This window comes from Bombus pascuorum, chromosome 1 (genome assembly GCF_905332965.1).
Source record: "Bombus pascuorum chromosome 1, iyBomPasc1.1, whole genome shotgun sequence".
Lineage (NCBI taxonomy): Eukaryota > Metazoa > Arthropoda > Insecta > Hymenoptera > Apidae > Bombus > Bombus pascuorum.
In genome coordinates, this window is record NC_083488.1 from 21,761,326 (window position 1) to 21,785,448 (window position 24,123).

The 24,123-nt window shown below is 32.8% G+C and overlaps 3 protein-coding genes across 5 annotated transcripts; 1 reads left to right on the plus strand and 2 right to left on the minus strand.

The window, feature by feature from the left end:
• Positions 1-12,930: 12,930 nt before the first annotated feature.
• LOC132908331 (N-acetylglucosamine-6-sulfatase-like) lies at positions 12,931-15,419 on the minus strand. The gene is made up of 9 exons (XM_060962272.1): positions 15,063-15,419; positions 14,936-14,995; positions 14,634-14,840; positions 14,392-14,553; positions 14,148-14,321; positions 13,886-14,087; positions 13,517-13,809; positions 13,316-13,432; positions 12,931-13,240 (listed from the first exon to the last, which is right to left on the minus strand). The coding sequence occupies exons 1-9, from the start codon at positions 15,171-15,173 to the stop codon at positions 13,073-13,075; spliced, it is 1,494 nt and encodes a 497-aa protein (XP_060818255.1). The 5' UTR covers positions 15,174-15,419; the 3' UTR covers positions 12,931-13,072.
• Positions 15,420-15,767: 348 nt separating this feature from the next.
• LOC132908313 (methionine--tRNA ligase, cytoplasmic) lies at positions 15,768-21,557 on the plus strand. 3 transcript variants are annotated; one of them, XM_060962244.1, is made up of 17 exons: positions 15,768-16,086; positions 16,168-16,359; positions 16,561-16,715; positions 16,801-16,917; positions 16,999-17,148; positions 17,227-17,343; positions 17,405-17,526; positions 17,612-17,728; positions 17,806-17,844; positions 17,923-18,087; positions 18,173-18,449; positions 18,530-18,911; positions 19,007-19,220; positions 19,303-19,539; positions 20,006-20,327; positions 20,403-20,621; positions 20,716-21,557. In XM_060962244.1, the coding sequence occupies exons 3-17, from the start codon at positions 16,632-16,634 to the stop codon at positions 20,863-20,865; spliced, it is 2,712 nt and encodes a 903-aa protein (XP_060818227.1). In that variant the 5' UTR covers positions 15,768-16,086; positions 16,168-16,359; positions 16,561-16,631; the 3' UTR covers positions 20,866-21,557. The 3 variants fall into 3 exon arrangements, with proteins under 3 accessions (XP_060818227.1, XP_060818209.1, XP_060818218.1); XM_060962226.1 differs by lacking the exon at positions 16,168-16,359; XM_060962235.1 differs by lacking the exon at positions 16,168-16,359 and having other exon boundaries at positions 17,411-17,526.
• Positions 21,137-24,029, minus strand: LOC132908326 (ionotropic receptor 75a-like). The gene is made up of 8 exons (XM_060962258.1): positions 23,737-24,029; positions 23,192-23,500; positions 22,878-23,005; positions 22,631-22,795; positions 22,272-22,483; positions 21,955-22,169; positions 21,577-21,845; positions 21,137-21,485 (listed from the first exon to the last, which is right to left on the minus strand). The coding sequence occupies exons 1-8, from the start codon at positions 23,977-23,979 to the stop codon at positions 21,137-21,139; spliced, it is 1,890 nt and encodes a 629-aa protein (XP_060818241.1). The 5' UTR covers positions 23,980-24,029.
• Between the last annotated feature and the right edge of the window lie 94 nt (positions 24,030-24,123).

Consider the following 24,123-nt stretch of genomic DNA (forward strand, 5'->3'; position numbering starts at 1 on the left):
TAGTTCTTAATGTAAAATTAGAATTTACAATAGGTAAAATATGCTGAATTCCTCTCGCAAGATAATTTTATCATTTACCATCGATTAATAAGCCCTATAGTAAGTACTCATAACCGCATTGATCTTTAAAGAAAATCTGACTTTTCACCAAAAAGGATCTAATCCAATTTAAAAGAACGAGAGGGCAGTCTAATTACTAATTAAACTCTTTTCCTCGAACTTCTTCTCACCGAGGGAAGGTGGACTTCAACTTTTTATCGGTTTCGATCACCCTTCGAAAGGGTAGCCAGTTTTATTCGACGTTGATCTTCCCCTATTAAGGAAGACAGGCCGGATAATATTAATTTATAGGTTGATTAACTCGCTGTAACGAGGGACTAGCGTGGTTGAGCATTTTCAATGTTTTCTTGTAATCAAATGAAACGATGAACAAGAGCGTGAGCAGGTAACGCCGGGGGTGAGATTGAGTTTTAGGGTCGACTGAACTCACCTTTGTCGGAGCTGCTGTCGGAGCCTTTATCCTAAGGGATTTCATTTCCATTAGTGCACCGAAGAAGCTCAAACGAAGGAAACCTGCAAGAGAAATCCGTTCTACGTTAAAACCGTGAGATCAATCGATTTGAGACAGAAGATTTCATTTGCTTTTATATTTAACGAGTCAAATTTTCGACCTTTCATTCGTTCAAGTATCTTAATCAAATACTTTATAAAGACGTTGATGTTTTGTTATCGACGATAGTATCATCTTAGATATTTGCAAGTTAAATAGGTAACTATGTCAAAAATTGTTCGTTTAAATTTATGCCAAAACAGGACAAGGAGTGTCTACTAATGGCCACATTACCGGTTTCGAAGAAAGTCTATCGTCCAAGATATTGACTTCCGGTACCCTTAATTGTCCACTGTTTGCACCCTAATCTCAAGTGAAGAAATCGAACACAAGTTATATACGCACGTTAGGCTATTATATTTTTAAATAGAATCCGTCTAGAACACAATACTTTTAGCATTTTAGAATTTTAGAATTCTGAATAAAATCAAACGCGAGTTTATACTACTTCTTTGATATTAGCTTTGTTCAAGAAGTGTTCTGTAATTCTATTTCTAGCTCGAGATAGTACACTCTAATAAGAGTCTAATAAAATGATACAATTGAATTAAATTTTTTAATTCAATAAAATGATTATAATTCATATGATTGAAATAATTCTCTCTTAAATCATATCGTTCAATCTCTTATCTTATGATTTTTCTCTTGAATAGCTACTTTAAAATAATAAATATAAATAATAAAATTATATCTGAAGATAATAAGGAAAATATCAAATTTGTATTTAATAATCTACGATCTTGCAATTTGGAAGCAGAGTTTAAGTTAAAATTGCTAAAGTATTTCTTCCTCCAATCTGATTCATAAATCACACCGTGACTGTATTATACATACATTGCAAAACAAATTTAAATATTGGGTTAAATCAAAAAATCAAAGAACAGCTATACAAAAAGGCAGCAAATATATAATTAATTTCAATTCGGACTATGAATTATTCGATCACGCGTGGCTCGTCCGTCAGCCGGGTGAGTCCTCGAAAAGGATTAGCTCGCCAATGAGAGAACGCGTTATCGGAGCAGTCAATGGCACCCGATTGCGTGACAGGAGTCAAAGCATTCGAAAGCAACGAGTCCTTCATTCGGGACGAGAAGAGGCAGTTAATAGCTGGAGGACAATGGAGTTGGGGTTGGCTGTTTCAAGGATGCTGAGAGTAAGTACCGGGGGGTAGGTTTGGTCGCAGGCGTGACTGTGTGAGACCCTCGCTGAGATAATTGAGCCGTCAGCTGCATGAGCCCCGAGCGCCATGATAGCGCCAGCACCACCACCCTCGCCGATATATTTTCTGCTCGAAGCGCCAGAGGAACACTTAGTGCACGCGACGAGAGTCCCGGTTCGAATTACCCCAAAACCATCCCTTCGCTCTTTGCTCGAATCGTTATGATAATGTCATCGTCCGATCTCTCCATCGGTGTAAGAACTCGTCGAAATTTTATTCGATTTATGGATGAATGATATTTGAAAAATTACGTCATATTTGAAAAATGATGTTAATTATATTTGCGAGAAGAATTTATCAATAATGCTTAAATAGAAAATGATTTAACCCTTTCGAGGTGGACTTCTCTTTTTAATAATGAATGCAATAACGTGTTTGGTAATATAGCACTCTCATAATAATGGCCTGCGTACATTGTTATAAAAATTCATTATATTTTTTCAAGTCATAAAGTACCACGGTAGAGAATAAAATTATAACTTAATTAGTTATGAAACTAAAAGGATGATACTTTTAGAAGTTGAAACACGTAGGTATGATAAAATCTTCAAAATTTTGACTTAAATCTTTACGATTTTCTGCTTGCCACATAATAGCACAGACTGTAAACTTTAAACAAGTTTAAATGATACAAGTTGAGCATAATTTTTCAAATTTGATATACAATTTCATTTTTGATAAGATCCCTTTCACTGACATCAGAAAAATAACAACAATTCGATTGTTTTCCTAAGAGTTGGAGCGTATTGTACCATTAGTCTCATAAGATTAACTTATTTAATGTTATTGTAATATTTTATGACCTGTATGAAAAGATTAATTATTAATTATGCATGAAATCAAGAAAATGAATAAACTAATGATTTTGCGCGCTTAAAAATTTTAAATAATATAAAATTGTACAGTATGTAAGATATATAACCTAAGATATATAATACAACGATATAATCGCATACGAAAGATGCAACGCACATGTTTTATCAATATAATTAACAGTAAAGTTAGCGTTCATTTAACACAACCTGTGACTATCCGTGTAGAACTAACGCGACACTGATATTCTCTTCCAGGAATTATTTAAATCGGTCTCATCGTTGAAATAGCAAATCGGTGTAATTATATTATAACTAATGTTATTATTATTTCGAAAAAAAGGGAAAGCAAATTTCCATGCTTTAACAGTGGTAAAAAAATAGGAAGATCGCTGTGTTATAACGTGTATCGTGAAAAAAAAGGAGATAAAAAGTAAACAGAGTTATGAGAACCGTATGAAGCTTTATTGTGGAAAGAACTTGGAACCTAAGTACTCGGCTGACGATTCGTTATAATCCCTGTAACTCGATGTAGGATTCAGTAATGCGAGCCGACGCGTGAAATCCCGACGGGTTTTCTCGTGATGAGAATTCAGCCTGGGAACCCTCGTAGGTATGCAACGATAGTCTGAATACGGTCAAAGTGCTATGAAGGTCGGAAAATCTGCATAGTTCCATTCGTCCTTTGGAAACACCTAAATATGTTCGTGAATTTAATTCAACTGTCATTCTTCAATCTACTTCACAGTCAATGTTAATTTAACATTCTGTTCATGCGAATTCGAGTGATATTTCTTGGACCTCTAACTAAGTTATCAATTAATAATATTAGTTATACTCGTATACTTCTCTATATATGTTCGATTTTATAATTTCATTTTAAATTCTTTGTATCTCCATTGGTACAACATAAAAATAGTTATCTCTCTCTATCAAATACCGTATAATCTACGAATTTCAAACTAATAAAAGTCATTTAACAACGTGATCGCTTAAAACGTACACATCGACAATTAAGTCCATTGTAAAACCTTGTGAAGAGAGCAAACCAAGGACCATTCTTATCGAAAACAAGCCGGCACCTTGCGAACAAGCCTTCGCCTTAGAAAGGAAAGGTTCCGACGAGGGAACAAAATAATTTAACAATCTTTCCATATAATCTGCCGCCTCTTATCACAGTCCTATAAAACGCATGGTACATGTGTCGTTCGAGATAACGAAGAAAAAATATCATTGACCTTAAACGGAGGAGAGATCCGTGTATCACCGTACGAAGACCTGAATAAGAACGGAAAAGAATTATCGTTCGAACGCCACGCGAATTTCCATCATATTTTTCCCCTCTACCAAAAGAGGCGGACATCATTCAAAGCGTTATTGCAGACTTTTACAATGCGTTCGACGGAGACAGAAAAGAAGAGGGATAGAGAAGAAGTAAAAGAGAGAAAGAGGCAGTAATGCGGACCGATTATCCGTCCCTAGACACAGATACCTCCCTCTTCTTTTGTCACCCCTCTTCCTTCCAGTATTTCCCCTTGAGGAAGTTCCAGCGATCCCCTCCAAAACGCCTGGGGAGTCGAGAGGACTCGTTTAGGTAAGCTGCACATTCCAGAGGGATGGAAAAGTAGAGGGGATCCCGTGAAGTCTCGACGTCCGACGGGGATGATGGTTTCCGCGGGGGCCACACCCACCACCCCTAGAGACAGCCAATCACATCCATGGGCCGAAGGGTTACCAGCGATTCGAAAGCTGTCATCGTGCTAGACCTGGCTTTGCCTGGCGTTTCACGATATAAATCTAGAATTTAAGGTCTTAAAACGTCGCTATTCCCTCCAACGCTGCTCCTCCTTTTCGACGCTCAAACGGCCCTCCCGGTTTCACTGCGAACATTCCGCGAAAAAGATTCAACAAAAAGAATCCGCATCTGGAGGACTTCTTTCTCTCTCTCTCTCTCTCTCACTCTCTCTCACACATAGCTGTTAACCGAAGCATCGTTTTCGGGGATTCTTTTGGAAATCCAGTGGTTTCTTACAGAAGAGCATGATACTGGATATACTTTCGAGATATTTAACAACAGTTTTCTAATATGTAAGCATCTTCCATAAACGTTTTATTATCCTGTTACATAGTGGATTGAGAATTTTTCTGCGTCCATGGAAAATTGAAAATACGCGGAATGTGCGCGATATGCTGGAATATATAAAATATAGAAAATACAATACTCGTTATAATATTTAATAAGTGAAAGAAATCTCTGATTAGGTTCCATTTCTTTAATCGCATTCACAGAAATATGAGTCTGCGCAAGTATCCACAATTTCTGATCTCCAAAAATAAGTATTATATTGAGACTAAATATTATATTGATTATAAATATTATATTGAAAATAAGTATTATATTATAAGTATTATATTTCTAAATCTTCCTTTCGATGCTGAATAACGTTTAGAAACGAGATAAACTTTATGTTAAAGAAACAAGGGGGAATAATTGACGAATGAGCGGGCAAATGTATCCGTTGCAGTAGAAGATAATCAGTCGCATAATCATGACGACACCAACCAACGAAACCATTGTTATTCGATTATCATGTACATAAGGATTCCCATTCGCTAGTTAAAACAAGGATTCCCAATGTTGCTGCTCGTGCCAAAGGCACAGATGCATGCGGTGGCTCTCTCTCTCCCTCTCTCTCTCTCTCTCTCTCTCTTCGGATCTGAATCTGTTCGTTAATCAAGTCAGTAACTCAAAATGGCTTCCTGCCTAGTAACACCCTCGGATCGTCTCTTTTCGATGTCACCTCGGCAAATGCGGCTCTATCAATGCAGAATCTCTCGCGTCGTCGAACACGGTCTCTTTGATTTCCGCGATTACATTCTGAGTTGACAGGTGCGTGCTAACGTGGCCGGGGACGTTCCGTGTCGACACGTGTGCACGTACGCATGAATCTGTCCACCGTTCCAACATTTCATCTGTCACGACCGGCTCTATTTTATTATACATTCGCGCCTTCGGGCTCTCCGTTCCAAGTATCGATTCGTCCGCGTGTCGTCCGGGAAAAGAGCTTTTTACTTTGCCCGATGATAATCGATGAAATAAGAGAAGACTAAAGTATTCGTTTAAATTATATAAGGAGATACGTTGTATCAGCGAATAGTTGATTAGGGTCGACACTTCCTCTTTTGGATGATTGTTATCGATGAATAGAGATATTGAACTTCTTCTGTAATACGATTAATAGATTATAATATTAATCTAACATATGACTTTCGTTTTTGTATTTCGCCTCTGCATTTTTGTATAACGTTCTTCGTATCTATTTTTCTATTTCTTCTCTTTTTGTTTTTTATACTGTGCTTTGTATCGTTACATTTGTATTTATATGCTCTTTTAAAATATTGTTTTTCGCTGTTAACAAAAAAATCATTCTATTTGTAATAGAATCAGATTTGATAGGATTGACATGTGTGGATATATTCAATTATCTTAAGCTTTTTATCAATTTTCGAACTTAGGTGCTCATCTAAAAAGGAGAAATTCAGTTTACAATTTCAATTTACACCGACGTTCATCCCATACCGTAACTTTTATCGCATTTCAAATTTTATACCAGTGATACAAAAATAAACGGCACAGCCACTTCGCGATATAATCTAATACATTTGCCTATTTCAGTTGAATGTGCGTACGCGAATTTTGATTACTACGAATTTTGATTACCATTCAATATCGGTATTGTAACCGCGGCCGGAAATAATAGAGAGACCTCGAAACCGCAGAACCACACGTACGTAGAACCATAAACGGACAGACAAATTGTCTTTTAATCAATAGCGTGCAATGAAACTAGATATCGGAATACTCTAAATCATCGTTATTAGCAAGTGCGCATATTTTGATCACTATGACCGCATAAATCAAGAGTTCTCTGTTCTTTGAGATAGAAATTTGTTAATAACGACACGCCCATTACGCAATTACACACATTACACAACGCAAATTACATTTCTTTCTTCTTAATTGAAATATTTTAGAAGATGAATTGATATAAATTTTATATTTCTTAATCGTTGCGCAATGACTTATTATATTACATTCATTTTCTTCAAATTAGAGATTTCTAAAGAGACGAAACATCGTCGTGGTATTATCGAGAAAAAAGAGAAAAAATTGAGAAATCTAATATATATGCAAAAATGTCGGAGTGATTTATAACGAGACTCGATAGATATCATCTGACAATCCCCGGCAATACGCGAGCATTAGGGCAGAACGTGTATGATAGAAGCGTTGATTCTGGGGATGGCGATAATAAAAGGGGTTGGTGTACGACCGCAAGCGAGACCAGATAATTGCGCTGTCAGAGACATAGCCAGCTGGTTGCGCATTGATATCGACTACAATTCTCCAAACTATTATTTTCGCCTGTTGCCTCGGCTGATATATTATGCGACATCGCACGTCACAGTTCCCGATAAATCACATTCAATTTTCATTGTTCGCGTCTCTCTCTGTTCGATTGAAAATGCGCGCGCGCCAGATTTCGTTTCATTCTCAACACTACTTAATCTGAATCACTTAACCATCGAATTAACTTCATAAATATTTCATGGATGATAAAATAAATCTAGCAGAATTTAATTTTAGAATGCATAGCTATACATTAGAACTGTGTTAGAAACGATAAATGAACCTTAAATAAATTCTACCTCGTCGTCGGTAAATAAAGCACAGATCGTACAAGAAGCGAACAAGTTAAATTCATTCTAGTTGAATATTCACAGCAACGAAGCATTGAAAGATCGTTGTAGTGCATTCGCTTATACCGGGATTAAATGTGCAGCGGGCGCAAGCCACGTAAATGTTATTGAGTTCATTTCATAAAGAGCATCCTTGGTAGTTCTTGTAGATAAGTTTCGAGGGCTTTAATAGACATTCGTATCATGAGAGCACCATTAACTCTAGATTACAGCGCTGTGGTATTTACACAGCCCAGGGGCGTAACGTAATACGTGCTGGGTCTCTTTCCTCTTCTCAACCCTTGTGCTTCTGACCAGGTTCCCTCTCTATCTTCCTTTGTACGTGTTTTCGTTCTCCCTTGTACTCCCTTTCTATCCTGATTTCCTTCTCTCTCTCCCTCTCCCTTTTCTGTCCCTCGTGCCATCACCGCATCATCCCTATTTGCTCGACTATCCCCTCGAAATGTATCACTTCGCCTCATTTAATATCGTGGGACGTAACCCGTAGTGACGCCATTGTTCTCGCTAACGGTGGATCACTGCTAAAATAATACCTGCTAATGGCTCCTGGTTTTAAACTGACAAACATTGGCCACGAGTGTAATAATATAATGCGAGATAACCCGGCAATGGTATAGTTGCTCGCGTGCTGCCTTTATTCCCGTTGCTTGTACGCCTAGCCGTAAATTCATCGCGTTTGCGTCTTGAATCACGCGGTACTATATGCGCTCTTTGAACGTCGAGTACCGAGCGAAGTGAGATCGAAGAGGGGTTGCAATCGTAGAAACCAGGCGTTGCTTTGACGCTCGTAATTCGTTTCGATCAATTGGAACGGTTCATTGGAAACGAGTCATCTTAATGTCTTCTGGATCGTTCTTGTGTTAATGATGTAGATATCGAATAGTGGCGTCTAAGATTATTCCTTCTAATACGATAGAAATAGTTTACTTAGTATATATTATATCCTCGTGTATAATAGAAATACTTAATTCAGTACTGTATCTTCTAATATGATAGAAACAGCCAATTAAACTTGTTTAACTATCGATTAAGGCATCTACCTCAATACTTTTGGCGTTTTTTACATTTGTATGTGTTAATTTATTTTTGTACATTTTTCCAACGATTTTCTAGGTATCGCGTAAACGAATAATAAAAGTAGTGTTACATTGAAGATAAAAATTGAACAGATTCAAGAACAAAATTATCAAAAATGAAGGAGCTACCGAGTGTAAACTGAAGCTATATGTACACCTAGTTTACTATGCTCGTGAAACATTAAAATATTACTTCCAAAAGGTATATAATTTATATCCAGAAGCCTGATTATATCTTTTAAAAAAGTTACTCCGTAATGGTGAAATTTAATCGTTTAATATAAGTATCGAGGATGAACGAAATTTACCAGCAGTTATCCCTTTATTAATTAATACATAGGAAAGGTATACGCGTATAATATGCATCTTTAGTATTTTGATCGTAGCTGTTTTACTCTATTCTTTTGACGAGACGAATGCTGCATTTTTTCACGGTACATTTATGGTAGAGGCAGCGCGGTTCTTGCGAAATTAAAAACTTTACGGGCTCGTTCATTTCGGCCTTTTAAGCGGCACGAGAAAAAACTCGTAAAACGCGGACATATTCGAATAGCGTTTTCATCTCGTGCACGATCCCGCGAATTCTCCGTCATAAAATCCCGACGCGATCTTCGAAGTACGTCCAGAAACATTTTATTATTTCCTATTCTCGCGTATTATACCGTTGTATAATTTCACAATTACGAAAAACAGAAAAAAAGGAAAAGAAGAAGAGAGAGAAACGGGATAGCGAGAGGGGTGAAAGAAGGAAAAGAGTAGGAGGACGAAGTACGTTGCACGCGGCTATGCACCCGACACAGCAGTAATTTGTAGTTTTTACGAGAAATTCTATATTTGCTCGAGCTTTTCATTAACCCGCTCGTGTTAACCGAGCTGCGACACGGTAATAAGGGTTGCATGAGCAAAAGGGGTTCAGCAGCCGACTGAGCGCAGCTATGAGTCGGTACAGTGAAGAGGAGAAGGCCACACGGTTAGAAAAAGCGAGGGAAAGAGCGACAAAGTGGGAGAACTTTCTGCTACTAATTAATTATTTCCGTGACAAATACCGGTAAGAGCAAACCTTACATCAAAATGAAAGAAGAAGACAGAATTGGTATACCTACGTACCGTATTTATTAAGAAGCATCTGGTTTCCACGAAAAGAACCTAAAACAATATTCACAATTAGATTTTTCTAGCTGAATTTCACTACAAAAATATTTATCGGTAGGACTAATAATAATTTTCTAGTAAGGCAATACCAGTTCGTAACCATTACACAGTCTCAAGTCAAGTGAATGGCAAATTCGTACTTGTTAAATGAATAATACACAATATATACGTATCGTATACTATACTATATATACTATATCTATACTATGGTACTATATATACTATATAGTACTATATAGTACTATATATACTATACTATGTATACTATATCAGGAAATGTTTATTACGTATGTAATCACATTATTCACTTGACACTTTGTTTATCTTTTACTTCATTATTAATTTATGTCAGCAATAATTTTTCAACCTGACAAGTTATTCTTAAACTTACTCAAACTGACTCAAACAGACTTAAATTTCTTTGTCCACTTGCAGCAAACTCTAACTCGGTACTTTCTAACTTTTCAAAATGTTTAAATATTCATTCTTTACACTTTTTCGTCATTTTAAACAAGTACTAAGTCTCTGAATAAAAATGACATAGAGTGAAAATCGTTTAAGGTAAAGCCTAAATCATAGATCATGAGAAAGCATAGATACAATACTTTCATTGGAATAGTAAAACTGACAGCTGCCACAATTCACACAAAACTGGATGTTGCGTTTTAGGACTTGTAGGATACAAGAACAAAAGTGTAGACAGGATATCTCGAGAACTTAAGTACTCGACTAGATCTTCCAACACCTATTGGTATCTTGTCGGTTGCAGGCACGAGTGGCGCTCGTTTCTCGAGTTACAAAACTTCGCTAGCCAAGGGCCGTGCCTAAAACAATATTGGTGGGGGCACCTAGAGCCAGCACGACCCCTACACATCAGATATTTATTTAAGACCGTCCGACACGGCTGCTTTGCTCTTGTTCACCGTAGAATTCCTGCTTCATATATGTGCAAATACATATACACGACGTGCAGCTCGCTGACGAAGGTTACCAAGTAGTCGGGACTAAGTACCCCAGACCCGAAATGTTGACCTAGTTAATAGCTTCGTGTTTGATTTGACTACTGTTGTCCGGATAAGCGGTTCCGTAATGCGAGCCCTGCGCTTTTATTATTATCGGTCATGAAATTCAATACTATTGAAATTATCTTCAATTAGGGATACTGACACACTCCTCTTTCTACATTTTCCGTATTTCTTTTAGTATATAGATTATTGATACATATTGTAGAAACGTAGCAACTTGATTTTGCTTCTTATTCCTCTTTTTCTAAATAATAGGACAATTTTTAATTACGTTATTCAAATATATGTCTTAATAATGTTCTGTAAATTAATGTAAATATCACCAGGTATACTACTTTCATTAATTTGTTTTATATAGAAGATTTGTAGTTATTTACAGTTATAATTGATAAAGCTATGTTTTAAAGTATTAAATTAATTTAACAGAGAATCAGACTTATAGAGAACTAATATAATATTCTTCCTAGCGTACAGAATTTAATTCAGGAATCTTAATGAGGATTCTACGGAATCGCAAGTTAAGCGAAGTTTAAGAAAGGAAATTTGTAACTCATTGTTTCCCGATTCGCCAAAGTATTTGATGCAAATTTATGTTTCTCAAATTAGCGTTCATCTTGAGAAAAGGGGAAATTAATGTAGACGAAATAAACAATGTTGTTTTTCTACCACTTATAAAGACAAATTGAAATCTAACGGAAAACGCCATAATGGATTCTATCGAGTTCGATTTAGATTCAAATTTTTATATTTCTAATAATCCTATCTACTACAAATAGTACGCACACATACAACGCTTTTTTGATTCGAATAACATTTATTTAACGCTTTCTCGATTATCAATCAACGTTCCAACGGGATATATACATACATATATATATATATATATATATATATATATATATATATATATATATATATATAAAATAGAATTTATGAATATTTTACTAACCGATCATACGTTCCGATTCGTTTCGTAGTGTGGGTTGAAAATTGAACAGGACCAAAATCTCCGGGGGGGCAGGAAAGCTAAAATCCAAAACTCGGAAGCCAACGAAAGCCATTGATCCTAATGCACAAGGAAGCGATCACTCGCTCTGGCGATCAATGAAGAGAGAAGAAAAAAAGGACTTTTCGCAAGCCGACTTACACGTCTCAGTGACGATGTAACGACTTCACAATTCGTGCCGAGGCCTGTTAATCCTCCACCCGATCGATCGAGCAGGGATTCATGCTGTTTGCCGAAACACCCGCAAACTCTCTTTTTCAATGCTGCATTTTCAGCTGTGCCTCTTTTCGAGTGAAACATACTGTGATATAATTCGACTCATGAATTCCTCTGGTCGGAAGTTTTACACTGTTAATATTAATTTTGAAACAAAATTTATTCTTAGAATTGTGTTGTATGTATTTCGAAATTCATTTCATTTCTTAAAAATTTTTCAGAGTTACGTGTTATCCATAAAAGTTAGTTCATATTATTAATTACGAAAACTGAAATACAAATGGTTATTGATTGTAATGGTACTTTCAATTTATATTGATTTTTGTGTAATTGTATGGACATCATATTATCTTAAATTACCATCTGTGCAAACGATTAAACAGCCTATAGAGCGGTTAACGTGTGTACAAACATTCCGACGTTCTTTTATGCAACATGAAAGGATGTCTCTTACGGTGCTTGGCACTGAAAAGCATCAAATCGTGCCACTTTGCCCTATAGTTATCCCCGTCGTTTAGGGTCAGAAGAATAGAGTCTATATAAATTTAAAAATTTATTAACCAATATTTGTGCGATTTGTTGAAAACAAAATTATAAAATTTTATTCTTTAAAGTATAAAATATAAAAAATAACAGAATATTTTTTAACGTTGATCTTAATAATTTACAGGATAATTTTACTATCATAATATTTCATAAATCCTTAAACGATTCAAAACGTTTTAATAGATTAAATTTATGGATATGGCAAAAGCATATTTCTACGTTCTGTCTTCATTCAGTTTTCTTTTTCTCCACCCCCGAATAGCGCGATTGCTATTCAGATATTCGAACCGCGGGGCTTTAATAAAAATATTTGCTAAGAAAACAGTTTGCCCGAGGTTCCCGGGAAGCAAGACGAGTTATTCTTATATCCAGATTCGCGGCGTATTCTTCGCTCATGATTTCCATAAATGCAGTAATTCGAAGTAAGACGGCCGTCGGCATTTCCAACTTTTAATGGTTCATATTTAATGGTTCATACGTTTATAGATATAATAAACATAAAATAAATTCGTAAGAAAATGAATATTGGATTTTATAAATATTTCACTAATTACATAATAAAAGATCTTTATACGGAAACTCATATTATAAATTTAAAATGTATATAGTCAAATAAGATATACTAATGAAATCTATAATACATTGAAACTTAAACATATATGTTTTCCATATTTGTAACAATACAATCTTCGTTTTTACAAATACTCATTCTTTTCAGACTTTTCCTCAATCTGTATCTATGATGACGTTTCATAGTATATCCAATATTTTCTAGTTGATACTTATCTGTAGTTATATTGTATGCTTCAATATAATGCTATAAAAAATAACAAATATCATTAATGATTACTTTATTTTTACGTTACTTTATTATTCTTATTATTAACAGTACCTTATCGTCTTCAAAAATACAGAAAATATTGTTGAATTTTGGAGATACACGTCGTATGCAACTAAAAGTATTATTTGCAGCATCTTGACATTTGCATGCCATATCTTTGGAACATAACTGTGAAGATGATAAATTCCGCAAAAATAAAATTTATATCATATACATTTTGCGTATAACTGTTCTTATATATCTAATACATACTGTAAGGTTTGGATCATAATCACTTGGACAACCTGAGGATGGAATACCTTTAGATTTTTCTCCTCTATACTCTATTAAGAGAGTTCTATCTTTTGGCAATATCTTTCTCAAAAATGACATTCCATCAGATGGACGTTGTATACCAGCTATTCCTAAAATTGTTGCAAATAAGTCAACACTGCTGACAGGTGCAACAATCTTTGATGGTGTAATTCCAGGACCTCGTATTAATAATGGAACTTTAATATCTGTTTCATATGGTTGGCGTTTATCTATCGGCATACTGAATTGGCCTAAAATAATATGTACAATCCATTTTAATTCATATCTGATTTATGTTAAAATTTATTTAAACGCAAAATATACTACCAATATGATATCCATTATCTGATGTAAATATAATATAAGTATTATTTAAAAGATTTCCCACTTTTAAAGCTTCATATACATTCTCTACAAGTTCATCAACAGCTAGCAATGTTTCCCATCTCCTTCTGTAGATTTCATCTAACTTAGGCAATAAATTATCAGGAAGTGGAGATGGTCCCCTTTGTACTAGCCAATGCTTGTCCTATTAAATAATACAGTTTAACATAGTGGCATCAAAATTTGTACAAAAATTATTTTATACCATTTGAGTCTGTGTATTGAAATTAGGTGTTCTTTTAGCTATCACATCTTTATATTTATCAATATGCCTCATTGCTGGTATAAAAGGTGCATGTGGTGCAGGCGGTGCTAAAACCATAAGAAATGGTTCACTATTTGAATTATGTGCCTTAATGAAATCTATTGCCAAATCACTCTGAAAGAAGATAATTTTAAGTATACTATAAAAGTATGTACATATGTACACATGATCTTTCCATACTTACAATTACATCAGTAAGATAATCATTTGGTTCACTACCAAATTTTTTTTCAGTTCCATTAATAGATAAGGAATAATTATAATATTTTGAATTTCCAATAAGTCCAACCCACCAATCCCATCCTTCAGGTACATGAGAGGATCCACCTACTATTTTTTCTCCATACTCCATAAAATTTTTTTAATTAAATTAGGAACACTTTATGTTCAACTAATTACAGTTTATAATATTTTATAGATATGTACCTGATTTAAATATTTTCCACCATAAAAAGTTTTATAAAGCATTTCTTTTTTCAAGTGTGCTGCAAATGTATTTGGTTCTTGTAGTTTTTGCCATTCGATACTGTTACATCCTCCATTAATTGAATTATTTACTACTAAATGATTATGTTGATATGTTCCAGTTAAAATTGATGCTCTATTTGGGCAACAAATAGGTGAAGCGACGAACTAATTATTAAAAGAAATATTTTATTAATATACTTTAATGTTAAACATGGTCCTAATTAATAATTATTTATTAAGAAATTAAATTTCCATCTTACACAATTTGAAAATGTTGCACCTTTACTCCCAATTAATTCCAGTGTACTTTGCATTGGTGTCTAAAAATAACAATTAATTAGTTCGTATGTTTATTCATTTTTTATTTCTATTTTTTTTCATATTTACCATGCCATCAAGAAATATATCCAAATCATCAGCAATAATTAGTACAATGTTTTCTGCACAATATGATAAGAATATACAACTTACAAAAATACATGTGAATAAAATAGTCATTTTCTTTTAAATTTTAAATAATTGAAAATACATAAAAATGCAAGATATAAATAGAAATAAGGGTATTCCCCTAAACTTATTTTACACGATCTGCAAGAAAAAATAAAATTTTATAAGAAAAACTGTTATAAGAAATATTACGTAAATTAAATTTATATTCTATGTTATATATCATTTGACATTAAATAATATTAATAATAAATTAAAATTGCTGTAAAATTCAAATGTTAGACTTCATTAAACTTCGCCACAGAATCAAATTCTCCTTAATAATATATACAATTCACGCCAGAGGGCACCACTATTCACTAAATTTGTACCTATATGTACTTATGAAAATATTTATTATGTATTGTATGAAAGAAAAATATTTAAAGGTGAAAATATAACTGTGCTTAAATTTATAGATTTTATTAGCAAAAAGTTCTTACAATGAATGTTAAATGTTAGAATTAAAATGCTCGTAGATGCAATAACAACTTTCGGTATTACCAACTGTCATTTAGTGTATTTTCAATTTTATATTACATTATATTAAACGAATGAACAATTATTCGTTTTGTGATTTAGTTTTACATAACCAAAAAGATTCTAATGGATTTTGTTAAACAAGTATATGAATGACAAAGTGTATTTAAACTTTTGAGGTTAGTAGAATGAGGTTAGTTTCGAATAGATTGGCAATGTGCTGTGAAATTGTTCATGGTATCTGCTTACAGACTGCATTTACTTGTCGCTCACATGTGTCGGTTGTGTGCTGAAAATATTTTCATATATTTATTGTGAATATTTATTAACTTATTAATGAAAATGAATATTTCAACGAACGAGGGCAATCCGAATACTTTAAAGCTAGTAATTGCAGCTAAAGTAGCACAACATGCTGTTACCGTAAAAACGGTACAGCCAAAAGGTAAGAAATTTAATGTTTCCGCCCCAAGTAATCCGATTTTTGATCATATGATGAAATACCATATGTTTGTTTCACTTGTAGGTTGTTTTCATCATTTTAAAATCCATTGACCTTTTACAAATTCTTTAAACAATCTAGAATTTTTAATTAGCAGAGTTTAATATATATGTATTTATTATATCATTTATGTTTCAATATCATTATCTTGCTATCCTTGAAATTAGAGTGATAAAATATTTTGATTTCCATTTGGAATAACATCTTACTATTAAAGTAGATATACTTTGTTGTTCGATGATTGTTCATTCAATAATCATTACATGACACCAGAAAATGATTTTTGGTATTATAAATCATATATTCGATGAAAAAATATGATTTAAATTGACCAATTAAACCAGAGGTTTATTGTGATTTTTAAGTCATTTCAGTATTTCAATTAATATAAAGTGAGTTTTCTTATTTTATGTATAGTTGGCTTTTTGAGCCGTTTACCTTCTATTGAACTTTCATCTGGGTTAGTACTATTTAGTACTAATGCAGCAATGCAGCTCATAGTACCTTCTTCATCTCAAGAGTCAAAAATTCTTAATAATAAATGGTTGGAATGGGAAATATCTCGGTTACAGGTAAAGAATAATAAATTAATTATGAGTGTTTATGTATATAATAATATAAATTAATGAAATATTATAAACATCATATAATTTACAGCCAGCTATAGCATTTTATGGTAATACAGGGATTTACAAAACCACACAAAAGTCATGTTTATGGTCTTTATTAAGAGAACTTAATAATGCATTAGAAGACAAACAGTACTTAATTAAGGTAATTCATAATAAAATAACATTAGTGTGATGTTAGTCAAATTATTGTCACAAGATTAAAATTTTATTGAAATTATTTTAGGATAATAATGACTTATCATTGGCAGATATATGTATTTGGGTAACTCTATGGTCTACAGTAATGGTCACAGAAATTGGAAATGAATTAAGTAAAGAATATTTATCAATTAAAAATTGGATATCCAGTATTGAATTGCTGCCAGTTATACAGGTCTTTTATCATTAACTTTGTATTTTATGTTGATATTAGTGTCAAAGTTAGTAATATTTGTATATTTGATTGTTCTAGGATTCCATTGAAGAATACAAATTTGAAAGAGGCTCAAAAGCAATTTTCAGTATTCAAGCTGTATCTTGGTTTCCTGTTAATGCTAATTCAAATCCTAAACCTTCTAAACTAGCTGATGTAAGTTTGCTATTAATATGTATATACTTTATATTTTTCTACATCTGATGTCAATTATTAGTTGCAGCTTAGTCCAACTAAAGAAAAAGAAATGGAAGCAGTTAGTCAGGAAGAAATACAAAATGTTTCAAGCAATTGGTCTTCTAAATCATATCCTGATGTAAAGAACTCTCCTTATCCTGTGTAAGCTTGAATGTACATATAAATGATTTTATCTTAAAAGAAATAATAAGTACGCAATTAATATAAATTTATCCATAATTTTTAGGTTGCCAAAAAAAGGAGAAAAAAATATTTTAGTAACATCAGCATTACCTTATGTCAACAATGTTCCTCATTTAGGAAATATTATTGGTTGTGTTCTTTCTGCTGATATTTTTGCTCGGTGTGTTTCATAATAACTAGGTCTTATAATAGTATCACACAAATGTACATATTTTTAAATAACTTTCTTCTTTACAGATATTGTAGACAAAGAAACTATAATACTCTTTTTATTAGGTATGTACCTCCTTTTTCCACATGATATAATATAAAAATTAAATAATCATTCATAATAAAAATGACACAAATTTTTAGTGGCACTGACGAATATGGTACTGCTACAGAAGCTAAAGCTTTGGAAGAGAAAACGACACCCCAAAATATTTGTGATAAATTTTTTGACATACATAATGATGTTTATCGATGGTTTAATATTGGGTTTGACTATTTTGGACGTACTACTACACCAGAACAAACAGAGTAAGATGAAACTCGTATTAGCTGCTTAATTAATTTAATATACAATTTATTTAGCTATTAACTAATATAATATTTTATATTCCAGAATTGTACAATCATTTTTTTTAAAAATTAAATCAGAAGGATATGTATTAAGTGAAACTGTAGACCAGCTTCTGTGTGAGTCCTGTGATAGGTTCTTGGCTGATAGATTTGTAGAAGGAACTTGTCCAAGGTGTAAATATGAAGATGCACGTGGCGATCAGTGTGATGGATGCGGTCATTTGGTGAATGCAACAGATCTTGTATCTCCGCGATGTAAAGTATGTAGTAATAGACCTATTGTTAAAAAGTCGCAACAATTCTTCTTAGATTTACCGAAGGTAAGAATTTCTTTATGATACCTATGACATTATTTATTATAAGTGTGTCAAATCTTAATGAAGAAAATATCACTTTGCAGTTAGAAAACAAGCTAAAAGAGTGGTCCTCAACAGTAGAAAAGGGATGGTCAAGCGTTGCAAAAGTGGTTGCAAAACCGTGGCTGCGTGATGGACTTAAACCACGATGTATAACAAGAGATTTAAAATGGGGAATACCTGTTCCAGTAAAAGGTTTTGAAAATAAAGTATTTTACGTTTGGTTCGACGCTCCTTTTGGTTATATCAGTATTACAAAAAGATATACGAAGGAATACCTACAATGGTGGAAGCCTACAGATGTACAAGTTGATCTATACCAATTTATGGCAAAAGACAATGTTCCATTTCACGCAATTATGTTCCCTGCTTATTTATTAGCAGCTAATGAAGGTTATACATTGATGAAACATTTAATGGCAACAGGTATACATTTAATATGTTAAAGACAAAATAACTATATATTGTTAAGTACTTTTCTATATAAACAATTAATTATTAATGATTTAACCTGGTTTTAGAATACCTCAATTATGAAGATACAAAGTTTTCTAAATCAAGAGGTATTGGAGTATTTGGAACTGATGCTAGGGATACAGGTATACCGGCTGATGTTTGGCGATTTTATCTTGCATATGTTAGACCCGAAACGCAAGATTCGAATTTTAATTGGGTGGATTTAGCGACTAAAAATAATAGTGAATTATTAAACAATTTTGGAAATTTTGTTAATAGGTATTTGTTTTTTTATGATAAACGGTATGAATTCTGATTTTTATTTCTAGTAGTGTTTTCAAAGACTGCTTTTAATAAATAGGGCTCTAGTATTTACGGAAAAATACTTTGATTCTAAGATACCACCGATAGAACTTCAGGAAGATGACTTAATATTACTGGTATTAGCTCAACGTGAATTATCATCTTATATACATGCTTTGGAACAAGCTAAATTACGTGATGGTTTGAAAAACGTTTTAGCAATTTCAAAACATGGAAATCAATACATGCAATTCCAAGAGCCATGGGTGAAAATTAAAGGAACAGATAACGATAAGTAAGTGCTATGTTCGTTTTAATTACATAATGAGATTATGCCGTTCGTAAGTGTACTGTAGGCCTTTACATGTTTTCATATAAATATTTTATATATTTAAGCCATTAAATCTTTAGTTTTTGTTGCATGCTGTCCCCATTTTATTCTGTTACTTTCGTTTCAATTAGTGGGAATTCATATCATGTAAAATAATTTATTATATTAGAGATTAGAATATCTTTATTTCCTAGGTACCCTTGTTCAGTGAGGATTACATGATTTATGTTGCTGTTACATGACTTAATTTTATGCTGTAAAGTAAGTCCTGTTAACTGACTGTGACTGTTAATCAACTTTCATATATTAAATTATGTTGTACAGGTCTGTTACAGTACTTATGAATAACACTCGCTTAATAGAACTAAGTGGCGTCATTGATTTTAGTTTAAACATAGCGTAACGTTGTGCTTTTTTCTATTGTTTGTAGAAAAAGAGCTGGGACGATCATCGGTATTTGCTGTAATTTGGCATGTCTTTTATCAGCCCTTTTGGCTCCATTCATGCCATGCACCGCCCGCGAATTAAGATCCCAATTAGGATTGCAAACTAGTAACTATGGCTATATACCTGATGTTATCATAAGCATACTTCCTACGGGGCACAAAATTGGTAAACCATCTCCGCTATTTAAAAAAATAGAGGATAAAGATGTAGAAATATTAAGAAAAAAGTATGCTGGTAAGCAAGAAACTACAAGTAACGGTGGACACGGAGATGTAAAATCATTGGATAGTGCAATTGCAGAACTGGTTAGTGAAGTTTTTAAGCAATTATGCTAAATTTAACGCAATAGTCACATATGTTATACATTTCTTTATTTTTAGGACAATAAAGTTAAAAAACTAAAGGCCAAGTTCGATAAAAGTGGATGGTCATCCAGTCAAATTCAAATTTTCTCAGCTTTAAAAAAAAAGCTTCCTGATCTCATATGTGAAAAGAATAAATCTCCTGAATCGAAAAAACCTGAAACGGTTTTGGTACCTGAACAAAATGGAGATGTTGCAATGGACGTAGCAAGTTTGGAAGCGGCCATCGCTAAACAGGTACAATAAAATATTATATTTATGGTCTTATTAAATGTTAAATTTTTCAATTATTCTTTTTTTTTTTTTGTGCAATTGTTGTTTCTATTTTTAGGGCGATCTTGTACGTCAATTAAAAGCTAAAGAAGAAAAATCTGTATGGCAACCAGAAGTAGAAAAATTATTGAAACTCAAAAAACAATTAGGAGATCTCACTGGAACAGCTGTAGCTCCGACTGACAAAAAATCGAAGAAAAAGAAATAAGCAAATTGCTAATCAATATGTATACATTTCACATCATTAAAATCTATGGAGGTTTCATATATTAAAAGTCATTATACATTTTTTATTGCAACGTACACACTTCGGAATAATACCACATAGTATTTTCACATTTTAGTAATGTAATCCATATAGTTTATTTAATAAAATTAATTTATACATCGGGCAAAAAGTTATAAAATTGTAACTTACGTAACTTCTTCGACCAAAGGTAAAGGAGTAACATAATTCATTTATTTTCTAATGAAAAATTTTATTTATTAGATAAAAATTTTTTTTTGTTAATTACACGAATAGGTACTTTTGTCTTTACCGTAGTTTTAATCCCTGGTAGAACATTTTTTTGGTTACGCTTTTTTAATCGACTTCCAGATTTTTTTACCTGTTCCTGTTTTGTGCTTGATTTGCGGAAAACTACATTTTCTATGAAACAAATAATAGCTGATAAAATGATGCCAAAACATAAAACAAGTATAACTGGTGTCGCTTCATGAATAGTTACACTAGATACATGATATTTATCTTTGTTGCAATAAGGTTTCTTGTAACTCCAACGTGACACTTCTCGCTTCCGAATCCCCGAAGTGGATATCTTAAGAATACTACAACAACAATTATATAATTACTAAACCGCTTAGAAAAATATATACTACATGTAACTTTTGTGGACTTATTCTTATGAAGTTTTCTTACCCTATTTTTGTTATTTCTTGAAACGGACTATGTTGAGTTGACCATAAACCTAGCGAACAAGGACGAAGTAAATGTACTTCGGTAAGCTGACAAATCATTTGTTTATCAAAATTACGATCTATAAGTGGATAAACATTATCGGGCTCCGCGTGATAAGCAAATCTTAAGTTCTTCATTTTTTTCATACCATCCTCTATCGAAAGAAATCTTTTCTTTTGCGGTATAGTTTCCCAGTGTTTCTTAAAATATTGAACATCTTCCGCAGGAGACTAGAAACATTTCTCCGGTTATGAATAATTAATATTTAACTATCCGTATGATAGAAACGAAATTCCAAACAAAAGTTTGTTTTCAATAGCATGCCAAATTAAAACTCACTTGCAATAAAACACTGAAATATATATCCTTAAACGCTGCAAGACTCATTTTACTTTTTACTAATGAGTACAATGAATCGTTCATTTTATCTAATGGTGCATTCAGCCGGCTGGATACTATTGCTGCTGAGTAATAGTTATATACAAGTAGACCAAAGATCATTGTGTGGAAAAAAGCAACACGACTAGAAGATTGATTGTTAATAAATGGTAATCCTGTAATTAAAATATAAGTTCCATTTTTTATTCCATTTTAATAAATGAGCATTATTATATAAACAATGTTATATAATTTATAACAAATTTTTATTAACAGACCCTGTTGACTTAATGCAGCGACAATAATGAGAATTGTGGACCCATAATCAGAGTAAACAGCATCTTTTTCGAGTTTAAAAATTGTCCACATAGCAAAAATTGTAACGATTATTAATAAAAGGATCATGTACCAAACATTTCGTGAGAATGGTCTAAAGATTAAGTTCATGTCCACTTTTGACGAAGGTACAGTAAGAAACATAAAGCAGGTTCTATAAAACATATTTAAAGAATTATTTTATACTTTCACATACTGCATATTATTTATTAAAAATATCTATAATGCTCGATGTATTTTTTCATAACTTGACTTGAAAAATATATGTATGTATAAAAAGTATAGTCAATTATTATAGTACCTTGCGGGCCAAACTTGCGTAATTACATTTACATAATTGAGTCTTTCGACAGTCAAAATCGATGGAAAATATCCCATATGATAGATATGATCACGAAGGCCAGCTATCAATGGTCCAAAATTGCTATCATTTTTGTTCCAATGATCCAGCTTTATCACCTCAAAGCTAAAAATAAGTTATGTGATAAACGAAGAAAACCATAATATTATATAAAATTATATATAATCTGAAAATGTTGAAAAATTACGTGAAATTGAATTGATCTCGAACGTGTTCCATGATAGCAAATCCAAACTTAGACCAATTGTCCGTGCGTATAGCATTCTTTTCTCGTAGATATTCCACCAAATCTTGATCCTTAGGTTTAGCTGTTACCTATGTATAAAAGTATCACGAAGGTAAATGAATCTAAACAAATTTTTTAAACAATGAATTTCTAAATGTAAATGTTATATTGCTTCAGTTTAATCCTTTAAGAGTTTAATTTATATTAATTTTACAAAATTAATATCTTACTATCTAAGCAATGTAATTTTTTTAGATATATTTATTTCAACTTACAACACCAGCAATCTTGATCTTCATCCTATGATAATTCCATCTTCTGGAAAATTTATTTGGCCGCAGAGTAATCTGTAATCCATCGTTCTTAGTCCAGGTACCAAGTTCCGTAACATTTAACAAACCACCGCAAGATTTGCAATGATTATATACGTCATATAAAATGTACTCATCATCCCTTGGTATAGCAATCGCGATATCTGTGATGATACTAAATGTACTGTCGTTTAATAAGTTGATAGTATGGCTCATATTTTCTCCCAGGATCAACCATTGATGCAAATGATCAAACATGTAATGGGTCGAGGTCTAAATAATAATTTTTGTGTATCAATCTCCAAATGTAAGAAATTTTTTTTTTTTTTTTTTTTTAGTTTATTTTGGTTTTTACAATTTGTCTTGAAGGACATTTGGTAAAGTATTATATCTTATTGGTAAAAAAAAATAAAAATAAAATATAGCATGTGGGTGGCTACCCCCAGCGGGGTGCCATCTTCGTGTTTGCTAAATGTAAAAAGTGTAACACAATTTAAGCAATATAATACCTCGTAGAAAAGTTCCATTACATCTTTGTCCGCGATTGAGCATTGTAGGTCCAAGAATATACCTAAATTCCAATAAATACTGTGCAAAAATCTGGATATATCGATTGTCGATGGAAATTGATTTATGGACACCCCAATCCCAGCATCATTGAGAAGTTTAACGATCTGATAATCATCTGCATGTAAATATTCATTATGAACGGTGTAATTTAAAAAATGGAACGAAAATATACGAATGCGCATGAAATAATACGTAATGAAATTGTTGCTTAATTATGTGTATGAATCGTCACGAAATTTTCTTGAACCAAAAAGTATTTTTTAATCGATAATTTCAATTTTCTGAATATAAAAATAATTTTAAATTAAGAAAAATCTGAGAATGTA

Bases quoted from the DNA above. Each gene is read 5' to 3' on its own strand.
- LOC132908326 (XM_060962258.1), bottom strand. From the start codon at position 23,979: ATGCGCATTCGTATATTTTCGTTCCATTTTTTAAATTACACCGTTCAT. The intron at 22,170-22,271 runs GTCTGTTAATAA...TTTTAATTACAG, and splicing joins CGCTGCATTAAGTCAACAGG to GATTACCATTTATTAACAAT. The intron at 21,846-21,954 runs GTGAGTTTTAAT...AAATGTTTCTAG, and splicing joins ATTTCAGTGTTTTATTGCAA to TCTCCTGCGGAAGATGTTCA.
- LOC132908331 (XM_060962272.1), bottom strand. From the start codon at position 15,173: ATGACTATTTTATTCACATGTATTTTTGTAAGTTGTATATTCTTATCA. The intron at 14,322-14,391 runs GTAAGTATGGAA...ATCTTCTTTCAG, and splicing joins ATTATCTTACTGATGTAATT to AGTGATTTGGCAATAGATTT. The intron at 13,241-13,315 runs GTACTGTTAATA...TATTTTTTATAG, and splicing joins GTATTTTTGAAGACGATAAG to CATTATATTGAAGCATACAA.
- LOC132908313 (XM_060962226.1), top strand. From the start codon at position 15,978: ATGAAAATGAATATTTCAACGAACGAGGGCAATCCGAATACTTTAAAG. The intron at 18,088-18,172 runs GTAAGATGAAAC...TTTATATTCCAG, and splicing joins ACTACACCAGAACAAACAGA to AATTGTACAATCATTTTTTT. The intron at 19,540-20,005 runs GTAAGTGCTATG...TATTGTTTGTAG, and splicing joins AAAGGAACAGATAACGATAA to AAAAAGAGCTGGGACGATCA.